This window comes from Corvus hawaiiensis, chromosome 2 (genome assembly GCF_020740725.1).
Source record: "Corvus hawaiiensis isolate bCorHaw1 chromosome 2, bCorHaw1.pri.cur, whole genome shotgun sequence".
Classification (NCBI taxonomy): Eukaryota; Metazoa; Chordata; class Aves; order Passeriformes; family Corvidae; genus Corvus; species Corvus hawaiiensis.
Genome location: NC_063214.1, coordinates 122,187,426 through 122,202,176, shown reverse-complemented (window position 1 = coordinate 122,202,176; position 14,751 = coordinate 122,187,426). Strand labels below are relative to the sequence as shown.

General features: G+C 45.8%; 1 protein-coding gene across 8 annotated transcripts in view; it reads left to right on the top strand.

Annotated features, from left to right (window-relative positions):
• The window catches only part of ITSN1 (intersectin 1), a 101,697-nt gene that overhangs the window by 43,503 nt on the left and 43,443 nt on the right, over positions 1-14,751 (top strand). For all 8 annotated transcript variants that reach the window (XM_048292081.1, XM_048292116.1, XM_048292112.1 and 5 more), the window contains 6 exons: positions 99-361; positions 1,228-1,377; positions 1,563-1,703; positions 5,961-6,048; positions 6,219-6,358; positions 13,719-13,843. In XM_048292081.1, coding sequence (XP_048148038.1) covers positions 99-361; positions 1,228-1,377; positions 1,563-1,703; positions 5,961-6,048; positions 6,219-6,358; positions 13,719-13,843 — 907 coding nt within the window. The remainder of the gene's footprint in view (positions 1-98; positions 362-1,227; positions 1,378-1,562; positions 1,704-5,960; positions 6,049-6,218; positions 6,359-13,718; positions 13,844-14,751) is intronic.

Sequence of the window (14,751 nt, the reverse complement as noted above, 5' to 3'; positions counted from 1 at the left end):
TTTGCTAGGGGTTCATTTGGATTTATATGGATTTCTTTGTTTCCAAGTCAGTGGCAGAGTTTAATTGTCCTTTTTGCCCCCTGTTACTGTGCACAAAGTGACATTTGAAGACAAGAAGCGGGAGAACTTTGAGCGGGGCAACCTGGAGCTGGAGAAGCGCAGGCAGGCGCTCCTGGAGCAGCAGCGCAAGGAGCAGGAGCGGCTGGCCCAGCTCGAGAGGGCCGAGCAGGAGAGGAAGGAGCGCGAGCGGCAGGAGCAGGAGCGCAAGCGGCAGCTGGAGCTGGAGAAACAGCTGGAGAAACAGCGGGAGCTGGAGCGGCAGCGGGAGGAGGAGAGGAGGAAAGAGATCGAGAGGAGAGAGGTGACGCAGGGGAGCACAGGGAGGGGCTGTGCCCTGGCTTTGGGGGATCCAGGTGTGAGCTGGGCACTCCGTGTGTTGCTGTCAGGGTTGGCGAGCAAACATTTAAAGCAGGAACTGAAATTTCTGGGGTGTTAAAGGCAAGGAAGAGGCAGTTACTGCTTCATTTGTCCTGTGAAATGAATGGGTGAGACACTGGCATCTGGGACAACATGCTCCTGACTTCTCACTTCTTTAAAAGTAATTACTATTATTATTATTATTATTATTATTATTATTATTATTGTATTTGATGTTGAGGTGCATGAATGAATGAAGAAAAAATTCTGGCATTCGTGATTTTCCAGGGATGCATTAATTTCATAGAGTCCCAGAATGGTTTGGGTTGGAATGGACCTTAAAGATCCTCCAGTTCCAACCCCCTGCCATGGGCAGTGATAACATTCACCAGACCAGGTAGCACCATGCACCCTGGCCTTTAATTTGATAAAGGAAACACACCCTGGTTAACCCAAAAAGCTCTTATTTTCTCCCACTGCTAAACAATGATGAGTTCAGCACAGAAGCACGTGGCTGTTCTCTGCAAAGTTGCAGAAGGTCTAATGTTGGAGGTTGGAAAGGGATTTGAATATGTCCTGGAGAGTTCTCCAAGTCCTAATATGAGTTAAATGAGCAAACTGGATCTTGGAAAACAGGAAAACAGAGGGATTTTCTGTTCAGTCACCTCTGCTGTGCAGGGAAGCACTGCAACCACTGAGCAATTTGTGTGTGCAGAGGCACAGAGCAGCTCCCAGATTATACCAATGTTTAAATTGAATAGTAGCATATGAATATCAGAAATTACAGATACTTATTTTTGAATGCTTCAGGCTGCCAAACGGGAGCTGGAGAGGCAGAGGCAGCTGGAGTGGGAGCGCAACCGGCGGCAGGAGCTGCTGAACCAGAGGAACAAGGAGCAGGAGGACATCGTGGTGCTGAAGGCAAAGAAGAAAACCCTGGAATTCGAACTGGAAGCTCTCGTGAGTGGTGGTGGTGCAGCTCAAACACACAAGCACAGCGTGCTGGTGGCTGTGCCCTGGCCATGTTTATTTTCTATAATTTCCCTTTTAAATACGGAGTAAAAGTAGTTTTTAGATCCTGACCTGCATGACCAAACATTTTGGTAAAAAAAATATAAAATAGATATCTTTCTTTTTGTTTAAAGAATGATAAAAGAAACCAGTTGGAGGGAAAGCTTCAGGATATCAGGTGTCGGCTGTCGACCCAAAGACAAGATATTGAAAGTACAAATAAATCCAGAGAACTCAGAATTGCAGAAATCACCCATTTGCAGCAGCAGCTACAGGTGAGAAAACATTCCCTAATTTTACTCTTAGTCTTGAATTTTGACCTTCTCAAGTGCATTGATATCCTGAGCAAACTTGGGATGAGCTGTTCCTCACACTTAAGGGATCATTGGAGATAATTCATCATTCCTGTAAATTAATGTCCTTCAGACGTGCCTAGGAACTGCTTCCTCTACGTGAAGGGGTGTCTGGGATTATCCTCCATCCTCCTGGGCTCCTGTTGTGGGGAGCAGGAAATGCTTTGGCTGCAGGTGTTTTTGGGGATGAGGAGAAGGAAATTTTCCAGTGTATGTTTTGCTGTTTGTGTGCTGGGGGAAAGAATTGACTTCACTGAAGTGGCTTGTTGATGGTTTTTTTAATTATGAAAAATAATGAACTTTCAAAATGGGAGTTCCCAGTGAAACCAGGGAGTTCTTGATCTAAACCTGGCATTTGCCTTTCTTACTGATCCTAAATTCTCTGTCAAATTAGAGGTGGAGCTGAGTAGGTGTCTACCTTTAGTGAAAGAGTATTCTTTGTAGCTTGTAAGGGTTTTTCAATGGGTTGTAGTATTTGATTTAGGGATTTTTCTCTTTTATTAAATACTTCATATTGCTTGCAATTAATTCTTGACTGGTCATGGGGACTCTCAGGGGTTTCTACCACTAAAAAGAGAACATAACTTATGTTACGGGGCTGAGGTGTAAAACCTGGCTTAAAACCTAATCCTGCTGTTCTGTCCCAGCTTCACTCCTGCTTTCCCTGGCAGTTGTTCTGTTGGGTTTTGGGCTTTGAGGTGGTTTGGCAGCAATAGCTGTGGTTGTGTGGTAATGTCTGCTCTCAATGAGCTCCACCACTGATACTTCTCTTAGAGTCACTTGAGGTGTTTCTATCCCAATTGTGATCCCAGAAAATGTCACTACTTAGGAGAAAAGGCCACATTTTGTCTGGGGAGAACCTTAAAGCTTTTTCCTGAAAAAAAAAAAAAAAAATTAGTTTTTCAAATATCCTGTAAATTTTCCTATCTCATCTGTAGAGGACAGACTGAAGATGTAAATGAGTTTTAAAAAAGGAGATTTTCATCCTCTAAACTCTCAAATAGGTTAAAAAGTCAGTATTGTCATTGTCTTTGTAGGGTGATGTATGTTCACTTGGAAATAGTTCAGTTTAATACATCTGGCACTTCCTGTGGGAAGATGAGTTAATTCAGAGGAGTAATTATTCTTCAACCTATTAATTAGTTCCAAGATGCAGTTTCATTAAAGTTGTGAAAGAAGTGGTGTCCCAGTTAATCCTGGGTGATGAAGACGTGTGCCAGTCTCTGGCTCTGTGCTCTCTGGTCGAGTGCTGTTTCCAGGGAGGTTCAGAAGGATCTGCTTTCCAAACACCTGAGCTGTGTTTGAAACACATTTATGCTGTGTGGGCCTTGCCCATTGCCTGCAGGGATTCTTTACCCCCTTGATGAACACTTTGGCTCCCAGGTGATCTGAAGATTTTTCAAGGGGCAGGAACTGGGGTTTGATTTCCTCTGCCATGTGGGACATTACTCAATTCTTGGCCATTTCTTGGTGCATGACTTTCCAGAGTTACTGATGCCAATAATTTCTTTCATCTGTTTCTTCAGTCCAAGGAAGGGATGTGGAATCCATGTGGTGGGAGTTATTGGATAGATGCTTATTCCATGGTTGTCTGTGATTTCAGGAAACAGGACTTGACCTTCACGATCCCTTGGCATTCTCTGTCCTTACACACTCCCCAAACTATTTGGTGCATTGGGTAATCTGGGATGTTTGGAAGCGTTCTGGCCTTTGCAAACAAAGCAGCTGATGTTGTGACCACATTCCACCCTCAGATGCTGTCCTGTGGTGCTTTTTGTGCTTGGAGAAGGAGAATTTTTCTGTTTCATGTTGACATCCATTCTGCTGCTTGGTTGATCTGCAGCATTCTCAGAGTCACAGAAACACAGAGTGCTTGGGTTTGGAAGGCACCCTAAAGCTCATCTTGTTCCACCCCCTGCCATGGGCAGGGAACCTCCCACCAGAGCAAGGTTATATATTGCATACATTGCTGTTTCCCATTTGTTCCAGGTAGATAACAGCCCCAGGATGGCAGTCATGGAATATCCTGAGCTGGAAGGGACCCACAGGGATCACCCAGTCCCACCCCTGGCCCTGCACAGACCCCCCACCAATCCCAGCCTGGGCATCCCTGGCAGCGCTGTCCAAACACTCCTGGAGCTCTGGCAGCCTCGGGGCCGTGCCCATTCCCTGGGGAGCCTGGGCAGTGCCCAGCAGCCTCTGGGGGAAGAACCTTTCCCTGCTCTCAGCCTGAGCCTGCCCTGGCCCAGCTCCAGCCGCTCCCTGGCTGCTGTCCCTGGCCCAGGAGCAGAGATCGGAGCTGTCCCTGTGCTGCCCCTCGGGAGGAGCTGCAGCCCCCCCAAGCCTGGAGGTGAGGCTGCCCCAGCGCAGGGTAGGATTGGAGCATCCAGATTTTGGGATCTCCTTGAGGGGCTGGGAAAGCTCTGTTGCTGCAACAGGCCCTGCAGCTGCACTATGAGGGACATGTGCAGCTCTTGATAATCAAATCTGTAGTTCATCTGAATTTTGCTACTTTGCTACTTAGTGAATTCCTTAAGTCCTTGACTGTGCTGTGCTGTCTCAGGGTATTTTCGGGAACATAAGGAGCTCACAGGAGGCTGCAGTCGTTGCATAATGCTCAGAGCTGAGCTGGGCACTGCAGAGCCCCATCAGGGTCTGGCAGGAGGAAAGTGGGACAGCCCAAAGCTATGGCAGTGCAGTCAGTCCCGGGTTCTTGGAACCAAATTTAAAACTTGTTGTGGAATTGTGGAATCACAGAATAACTTAGGTTGGAATGGACTTTAAAGCCCATCCAGTGCCACCCTTGCCATGGGCAGGGACACCTTCCACTGTCCCAGGCTGCTCCAAGCCCTTGGACACCTCCAGGGATGGGGAGTCCATGACGTCCCTGGGGCTCACTCTGGTGCTCAGGGGTCAGGGGACATTTATTCGTAGCATTGAATGATGTTACTTGCAATCCTCCTTGACAGATTGAAGCTGTCAGCTGCTTGATTCCTCAAAAGCCTGCAATTCCAGAGAACTGCCCAGAGGAGTTACAGGGTTTGTGGGAAAGATGGGATGTTGATACTCAGGTGCTGTTTCACCTCGTGCTGCTGAAGGTGTTTCGACAACTTGAGCTTGAAGGTCAAGGCTTCAGAAGAGTGTGTGAGGTAGCACTTCCTGCTCTGGAAAGGGCCAGGGTTCTACAGAAAACACATAAATAGGATCCCCCAAAGGGAGAGGATCATCTGCAGGGACCCCTGTAACACAGCAGTTCACAAGCTTACAACCACGTGCTGAGTTTGAGAGAGATCAGAATCCCCTTCCAAGAGCTCTAAGTGGAGAGGTCAAGGACTCAAGGATTCTCATCCCTCAGGGCTTGTGTTTCATGGCTTTTGGCCAGAATATATTCCTTTAAAGGGCAAGTCTTTATTATCCTGTAAATATTTGTCTTTCTATTCCCGATCTAAGTTACTAATCATTAACAGTGTTATTAATATTATTAATTAACTATTAGTGGAGGGGGCAGCCGGGGGGGTCGGGCTCTGCTCCCGGGGAACAGGGACAGGAGGAGAGGGAACGGCCTCAGGCTGGGCCAGGGCAGGCTCAGGGTGGACAGCAGCAGGAATTTCCCCATGGAAAGGGAGCTCAGGCCTTGGCAGGGGCTGCCCAGGGAGGTTTGGAGTGCCCATCCCTGGAGGTGTCCCAGGAAGGGCTGGAGGTGGCACTCAGTGCTCTGGGCTGGGGACAAGGTGGGCATGGGGCACAGCTGGGCCTGGCTGGGCTGGGAGGGCTTTTCCAGCCTCAGGGATCCTGGGATTCTGTGTTTCATTTATTAAAATCAGAATTAAACATTTAGTAAGTGCTTGTTTGAACATTTCCTCAAATTTGTCCTTGTCTTTCTGCCTTCAGTTTTGGGTAACTGAAAGCCAAGTTCAATTTTCAATGAGAATCAGTTCAATTTGATACATCCCCTCTTTTGGACTGGCAGAGAATGTCTGGGATCTGTGGGGTTATCACACAGACAGTGCTTGGATAAGAGCAATAATACATCAGGAGGGAAATAAGCAGTAACACATCATTCAGTGAGGGAAAAGTAAAGAAGAAATGAAAATGAGAGGTCTCATGGCTGAAGTTGTCCCTCACTCACCTTTTTGCCTGTTTCTGTTCTTGTTTTCCCTGCCTGTGCCCTGGGTTCAGGAGTCTCAGCAGATGCTGGGCAGGTTGATTCCAGAGAAGCAGCTGCTGAATGATCAGCTCAAGCAAGTCCAGCAGAACAGTTTGCACAGTGAGTAGATTTGGGAATGCCTCAGTTGGGTCAGGCCACGTTCCCTCTCTGCAGTGTCCCCTGGAACTGCTCTTTGGGTGTTGCAAGATGCAGATGGGAAAATGTTGCTTTCTATGACCTGAACTGTTCCATGGAAGGAAATACTGACTTGATAATGTGTTCAAAACCAGGGGATTCCCTTCTCACCATCAAAAGAGCCTTGGAAGCCAAGGAACTGGCACGGCAGCAGCTCCGGGACCAGCTGGATGAGGTGGAGAAAGAAACCAGATCTAAACTGCAGGAAATTGATATTTTCAATAATCAGCTGAAGGTAACCCAGGACTCGTTAAGCCTTTCTGAATGTTCAGTTAATTATTTTCTAACCTGATTGTGGAAAAAAAAAATGAAATGATGAAGGATGCATTAATGATTCTGGGAGCATTCTCAAATCTGTCTGTTGGGGATTTTATTTAATTTTTATTTTATCTTTAAGAAAATGCTGCTCAGCTTTCAAACTCAGGGTTGAATCAATTTAATCTGCAGAATCTCTTTAGGAGGAAATTTGAGCCCTGATTCCGGATTTATGATTGCAAAAATGAAATTACCAGTTTCTGTGCTTTTGCATCCAAGAAGTGCAGGACAAGGTCAGCAAATCTGCTGGAATCAGGACTTCAAATTGAAATCTTGAATAAGAGAGACTTGATTTTCTGCTGCCACCATGAATTTTTATGTGCTGTCCGTGTGCTCCTTCTTGTCCCTGCGTGTAGCTGTTTGTGGTTTCCTGCTTTATTGCTCAGTCTTTGTTAAAACTGTGATTTTTTTCGTGTATTTCTGCACCAGACATGTCAGGGTTCTGCAGAGAGAAGTTGGAAATCAGTCTGTAGTTATAAACTTTTAATGGCATTCATTTTTTCATAAAATATTCCAATGTTCAAGCACTTTATCTGCCAGTTCCACCGGTGGGTTTTCCTGAAAGCTGGCCGGAAATACTCAATTTCCTGCAAGGTGTCACAAATTGTGCTGCAAGTATTCAGCAGGAAAATCACTGTGGTAGTGACATTAATGGAGTTGTTTCGTAAATTGATCAACTGGGATTAAATCAAACAATTTAGGGTGGAAGGTGGGGTTGAATTTAAGCAACAAATTGCTTGTTTAAACTAGAGTTATTAATAATTATAGGAAAAAATTAAAAGTGTGGCCCTGTTCTAAGGTAAATTTGAAGATGACTCTCCCAGTCTGAGACAGGGAGGATGGAAGGGGAGAATCTCTGCAGAGTCAGACACAGAACAAACAAAATGGGCACAATTTATATTTAAAGCAAAATAGAATGGTTTAATCTTTGCTTAATTAATCCTTGAGGTTTAAACCTTGCTTAATTTTTCTTAATGTATGATTTTTGGATACATCTTAACATGTTGTGCTTTTTGGGTATTATTTTTTTTAATGGAGTCCTTTGAAAGTGATAAATTGGACCAAAGGATATTAATTCTAAAGTTAGTGCCAGTATTTGGTTTGATCATAAATTACCTAAACAGTATAAATGGGCACAAGGGGTGAATTTTCTTGGTATTGTGACAGTAGCAAAAAAAATCCCCAAAACCAACCAACCAGTCACCCAAAATCCAATCTTTTAAATACTGAAGGGTTGAAGTTCACAGATAACAAGCTGATGTTAATTAAAAATTGAAGCTGCCCATTAAGCACAGATTTATCAGCATGTGCCAGGAATCCAAGAATGCCTTGGCTAGAGGTAAATGGTTTTGCAGTTTAAAACAAAAATTGGTTTCAGTCGATTGATAACGAGTTGTGGAGACACGTCTTTGGGAAGAGCAGAAAGTCTCCTCCGGCTTGAGGAGATTGTGGAGCTCATCTGATGGGAGGAGCAGATCTGGTTCTGTATGTGGGGATTTCTGCCTTGCTGCAGCTTCCTTGTCTTTCTGGGAAGGGCTGAGTTCAGGAGGGGCAGTCACAAAATCCCAGAATTGTCAGGGTGGGAAGGGATCATCCAGTGCCACCCCAGCATCACCCCAAACCCTGTCCCCACGGGCCACATCCAGACTCCTCTGGGACACCTCCAGGGATGGGCACTCCAAACCTCCCTGGGCAGCTCTTCCCAAGGCCTGAGCTCCCTTTCCATGGGGAAATTCCTGCTGCTGTCCACCCTGAGCCTGCCCTGGCCCAGCCTGAGGCCGTTCCCTCTCCTCCTGTCCCTGTTCCCTGGCAGCAGAGCCCGACCCCCCCCGGCTGCCCCCTCCTGTCAGGGACTTGTGCAGAGCCACAAGGTCCCCCCTGAGCCTCCTTTGCTCCAGCCTGAGCCCCTTTCCCAGCTCCCTCAGCCGCTCCTGGGGCTCCAGCCCCTTCCCAGCTCCCTTCCCTGCCCTGGACACGCTCCAGCCCCTGTTGTACCATGGAAACTGAGCAGTGGGAGCTGAATTCAGAGAGTTCTCCCTTCTGTAGTTTCTCGAGATGTGCAAGGCATATTTTAGGGGGGCCTGGAGGATTTTATTACTGGATTAAATCCCTAAGAAGGCACATGGACCTTTTTGTGGGCTCAGCTTGGAAGGGGTAGAGAAACCCCTTAGAAGCTGCTGAGTGCAGCAGGGATTTCTTGGCTGTTGTTCTTCATGGAATCATCAAATATCCTGAGCTGGAAAGGACCCACAGGGATCATCCAATCCCACCCCTAGCCCTGCCCAGGACACCCCAACAATCCCAGCCTGGGCATCCCTGGCAGCGCTGTCCAAACACTCCTGGAGCTCTGGCAGCCTCGGGGCCGTGCCCATTCCCTGGGGAGCCTGGGCAGTGCCCAGCACTCGAGATTTTATGCACAAGGCTGGTGAAGGCTTTCCTGGAATCCTGCATTTACTGGGATTTGTGTGAAGTGGAACTTCTCCAAGCACAGATCACCTCTCTCTTAGGTGACCATATCACTCCAAACCAGGTTGTTTAGGAACTTCCATAATTCTCACATACAATTACCTAAAAATCAAAAATCTGTGACAACTTTTAGGAACCACCACTGGAAAAGCGACTGACTTTGGAAAGAGGTAGAAATTGACTTGAAGGTAATGCTAAATTAATAATTTCCCCAAATAGCAGAAGAACTTCTAGTTGAGTTCTCAGTTCCTGGGTGTGTACAAACAGCAGTTCCTGTGCTGCCATTTGTGTGATTATCAGGCAGCTGGACTATGCTCACAAGGAAATGTGAAATTTTTCAAATTGTCTATCAACAATTCAGTTCTAAATATGCTAAAGGCTTCTTGTAAATTAAGGGATGATAGGTCAAGATGGGAAAGATGGAAATCTTTCCTTTTAAAATACATTTTTATCAAGCAAATAACTTATAAACTCCGGGTTTAATCAAGGTAATTTTAGTTTACCAGGCAACTTGTTAACACCAAGCAGTTTACAGGATGCTCTGGATTTGCCTCCATGTTTGTATGTTCTGCAGTAAGTGAATACTTTTTACAAGTGTTAAATTACATCATCTTCGCTGTGTGTCTTAATGGTTAGGGAGATAAATGAGATTTTTTTTCTGCTGGATCTTTTTGTCATCTCTCCAAAACAACTGATTTAAATTCCTTCTGATGAGTCCTTTGGAGTTGGAAATATTCATAGAATATGGTGCATTTCCAGCAGCTTTCAGGCTTACAAAATGTTTTTAATATTTCAAATCAGGTCATTTGAATTGTAGTATTGGATATCTTTAGGTAGAACCACTTGGTTTCAGGGAGATCATTGGTGCTTGTTTGGCTGCTTATGTATCCTTTGAAATGAGATTTGGGGCATTTTACGAGATAATAGTCTTGTGGATTGGCCTGTATTTGGCTGTAAGGTGACTGAGTTTGTTACAAGGTTGAAAGTTTGGCCACTTCTTCATGTCTTGAATTATGATTGAAGGAGTGAAACTTCCAGTACTCTTTAAAAATCTCAGCCTAGAGATCTAATAATATTGATACAGCTGTCAATAAAATGGAGCTGGTCACTTGTTTATTTTAGGATCATAGAATTATGGAATGGTCTGGGACGGAGGGACCTTACAGCCCATCCAGTGCCACCCCTGCCATGGGCAGGGACACCTCCCACTGTGCCAGGCTGCTCCAAGCCCCAATGTCCAGCCTGGCCTTGGGCACTGCCAGGGATCCAGGGGCAGCCCCAGCTGCTCTGGGCACCCTGTGCCAGGGCCTGCCCACCCTGCCAGGGAACAATTCCTGCCCAATATCCCTGGATCTAAACCGACCCTCCAAGCTTAAAGCTCGATGTGACTCCTGTCTCCAAGGACCAAATGCCCACTTCCTATAACATGGAAGAATCCCGAATTTCTTACTGCTGTTCCTGCCCAAGAGCACCTCAGGAATGAGTTCATGTTTCTGAAATAGTTTTGCTGAGAATTTTTTCCCAGTGCCTGGGAAAAGCAGAGACCCCCCAGGAGGGCTGAAGCTGTCCCGCTGTTGTCCGTGTGTCCGTCGCTGTCAGTGCCTGTGTGATCCATGTGAACGGGGCAGTCCTGCTCCCAATGCCTGTTTACATCTGAGCATTTCTTTCTTCCAGTCAGTGGCAGTGGAAGAGGCAATGCTGCAGTGCCTGGCGCTCCTCCTGGGCTGCATCCAGCACTTACACTCCTTCCCAAAGGTCTCCATGCCCTGCTCAGGCAGGACCCAGCTCTCTCTGAGTGAGGAGCCTCCTCCAGTTATGTGCTTCACTTTCCCTAAGCAGATGAGTGTGCAGTGTTTCACTGAGTCAGTGTTTCCTAAGGGTGCCAGCACCAAAACAAAACCAAAGAGAAGAGTTTAGCATTAGATTTTTATCTAATCCTTATGCCTGCATGAGGAGTGTGCCTTGAATGGCATCTTGGGCAAGATACTAATGAGTGATTTTTATCTTTTGCTTATCTGGAACTTCAGGAGTTTAAGTAAATTGCCTGTTTTGGTCATGATTTTCAGAATTTTTAAAAAGCAAACATTTGGATGGGGGAAGTATCCTTACACATGACTGTAATCTGTGATTCTGAGTAGGATAGAGGTGGCAACATCCTTCCTTTGTCCCATCTCCCCAGGATGGGGTGAAGGGAGGACTTGTGTGCCAAGGCCAAAGCAGAGGCTTTGGGAGCTCGGGAATGGGGCAGGAGAGGGTTGCTCTGGAAAAGCTTCTGGGAGCATGGAACCACAGGGTCCTTTCCTCTGGGATCAAATGCTTGTCTCAAGGGGAGAAGATCTGATGGAAACTTTGTATTGTAATCCCTGAATATCCCAAGTGCTGTTGTCTTTCTGTCAAAAAGGCACAATCTGGGCCTAAACAACTCCCATTTCTACCATGAAGGTTTTTGTAGCAAATTACTTGTCTGTAAAGAGTGAATATTGCTCTGCTCTGTGCAATGCTTTAATTCCTATTCAATATGATGAATGTGGCTGTTGGAACATCTCAGAATTCTCCTTGTTGGTCTGTTTGGAGTTAAGTGCCAAGGTAACAATTTCTCAGCTTCTAAGGTAAGGCATTCCTTGTCCTGCACCCCAGGAACGAGCAAAGCCTTGGTGTGTCCTTGGAATTCCAGCACAGGAGTGGGACGTGTACAGCTGGGAGCTGTGTCTGTACAGGATGAGTGTAGGGCTGTGCTGAACATCCAGCTGGAAATGTTTTGGCTGTTGAAGTGTTACTGAAGTTCAGCTGGTTTCCAGTAGAACTCTGGGAGATGCTGGCTCTTCCTCCCCATCCTCCCACCTGGCAAAGCAGTTGAGCACCTCTGTTGCATGAGATGCCCAGCACTTCTTTGTTTCCTCCTGGCTGACCCAAAGAGGGATATATGTGGGATTTTTTCATCTCCAAAGATGCTCCATCCAGTGCCAGCACTATAAACTAGGTTTGATTTTCTTAACATGCAGTTCTGTCTCAGAAAAATCCCTTCACAGAACATTGACCCAACACATCAGCTTGGCTGGGAGGGAATAGGGCTAAAATGTCTGTGGAAAACTTAAATAATTACTAAAGTGTTCCCTGAGATCCTGACATAGCTAAGCAGGTGGATGAAATGACACAACAAGCAAAGAAAATAATTTAATTGTTTGTCCCAGGGTTGGCAGCAGCATTTACTGCTCCTGCTCCAGGTACTCACAGTGGAATCTCCGTGCTCCAGGCAGACATGGGGGCATGGCTCAGCTGCAGCATTCCCGTTTTCCATTTGGCCATGGAAGTGGTGAATATCCTGCATTTAGTGGTGAGATCCCTTAGGAGCTGCCCCTGGATCCCTGGCAGTGCCCAAGGCCAGCTTGGACATTGGGGCTTGGAGTAGCCTGGCACAGTGGAAGGTGTCCCTGCCCATGGCAGGGGTGGCACTGGATAATCCCTAAAATCCCTTCCAACCCAACCAGTCTGGGATTGTCTCATCTGAAGGATGTCAGTCCCAGCACTGCCAATGCTCTTGGAGTTTGTCCCTTGCACTTGTCCATGTTTTTGGTACAAATAAGGGTTCAGGAGGTCATGGAGAGGACGTGGGGACTGTGGTTCCCCCTGCTCATCACACTCAGGGCGATCATAAAACAAGTATTGCCCAAATTGGGATTTTCCCTGCATTTCAGTGGGATTCATGGCCTTAGCAGGGTTTTAATTCCAACTTCCCTGAGAACTGATTCTCTCTTTAATGATGCTGAGCTCAGTTTTCATTGACTTTAAAACTGGGGAGCATTAATGAAATAAAACTGAGACCTGAAAACTGAGCCACAAGGATCAGCTTCCCTTTTGAAAATTTCATCTCTGAATCACCTACATTTATTTTTTTGTCTCTTATGCAATTTTCTCATTTGGGTCAGTGCCTGAGGAGTTTTACATGAAAACTTCCTGTGGTTTGTAGATTGTGAATTTCTGAAAAACTATCCAAATACTTCCAAGATTAACTGTTTCAATTTCACATGTACCATATTTTCATTAAAAGATATCAGTTTTTTGAAGTGAACTATTTTCAGGGAAAATCCTCAGTGGTCATAGGGAGTTTTCTTTTTTTCCCCTGTAATACTGAGGAGTTCAGATGCAAAATTCCAGGTTATGCAAAGAAATTCCAGATGAAAGTTGGTTTTATGTTAATAGGTGTAAATGCAGAGAACAAATCTTGAGGAAAATACTCTGGTTTTATTATTATTATTATTTATATTCTAATTTTTTCAGGCAGTGTCCTTCCAGTTAATTAAGAAAAGCCAGACTTGTATGTGAATGAATACCATGATTCATCCCAAAGACATTCCTTAAGGATTTCAGTCTCCTGTGTATAAACCAAACCTGAAGGTTCTTTAGTAAATCAGCATTAATTGGCAAATGAAACTGATTAAGAGTTGCTGTTGTGAGAGCTCAGAGGGCAGATTTGTGTATGGAATTTAATAAGTTAAATTCACAAACCAACAAACAAAATAAAACAGAAGTGACTGTTCAGATTAAGCTTTGTCCATTTTTTAGAGTCCCATTTAAATGATTTCTGGTTTCTTAACCCTTTAATGTCTCAGTTAAATGGATAAAAATAGGAAAACAGTAGGTGGTTCATAGACCCTGGAAATGAACCTGAAATATCTGCATTTGGCAGGAGTGTGAGTTTGGACAGAGATCCCCAGCAATTCCCAGGTGTTGTTCCCTCACAGGGAACCCTTTGGGGCCGTTAGTTCTGATTCACAGAGTGGATGCTTACACCTGTTTTCCTTTTTTTAATCCAGGAGCTGAGAGAAATCCATAACAAGCAGCAGCTCCAGAAGCAGAAGAGCTTGGAAGCTGAGAGGTTGAAACAGAAGGAACAGGAAAGGAAGACAGTGGAGCTGGAAAAGCAAAAAGAAGCTCAGAGGTAACAAACTGCTCTAATGGAGCCCTAAATGTAACACCTCCCCTGGCACCTCTCGGAAAATATTCCTGTCTGCCCAAAACTTCCAGGGATGCAGATGAGGTTTGTCTCCTCTAGTGCCACCCTCTAATGCTTGGGAAGTGGGTTGGTTGGACAGCAGCAGGAATTTCCCCATGGAAAGGGAGCTCAGGCCTTGGGAAGAGCTGCCCAGGGAGGTTTGGAGTGCCCATCCCTGGAGGTGTCCCAGGAAGGGCTGGAGGTGGCACTCAGTGCTCTGGGCTGGGGACAAGGTGGGCATGGGGCACAGCTGGGCCTGGCTGGGCTGGGAGGGCTTTTCCAGCCTCAGGGATCCTGGCATTCCATGAATCAGTTTTTTTTCCCCTCCCCTCCTTTTTGGTCAGGAATTCACTCTGTCCTTGGACAGAGTCTGTTCTTTGTAGCACACCAAGTGTGTGAGGAGCAGCTGCTTCTCAGGCATTTGTCCCTAACTGTGAAGAAATTCCAGGGGTGGAACAGGCCATGAAACAAACTGGAACACACTGGGTGTCCTTTAGATCTTCAGAGTTATCTTTACTGGGGCAAATTGTTTCTAGCAGAGAATATTTATTCATTTCCTCTGGTGGAGGGGAAGGACTTGTTAACTCTGGCGGTTGGAAATGGGAAATATTCCCAACAATTCTCTGGAGTGCTGTGTAAAACTTGCAAATACTTCTCCTCCTTGCCCTTCAACATCAGGATAAGGATGGCCACATGTTCTGATTCCTGCTTTTTCCTTTTTGAGTTGGCTGTTTGGAGTCTTACCTTGGGTTGGAACGAGATGATTTTAAGGTCCCTTCCAACCCAAGCCATTCAACGAGTCTGTGGTTCCTGGGAACCACTGTGTGAGGAGATGCTGGGGAGTGCTTGGTAAC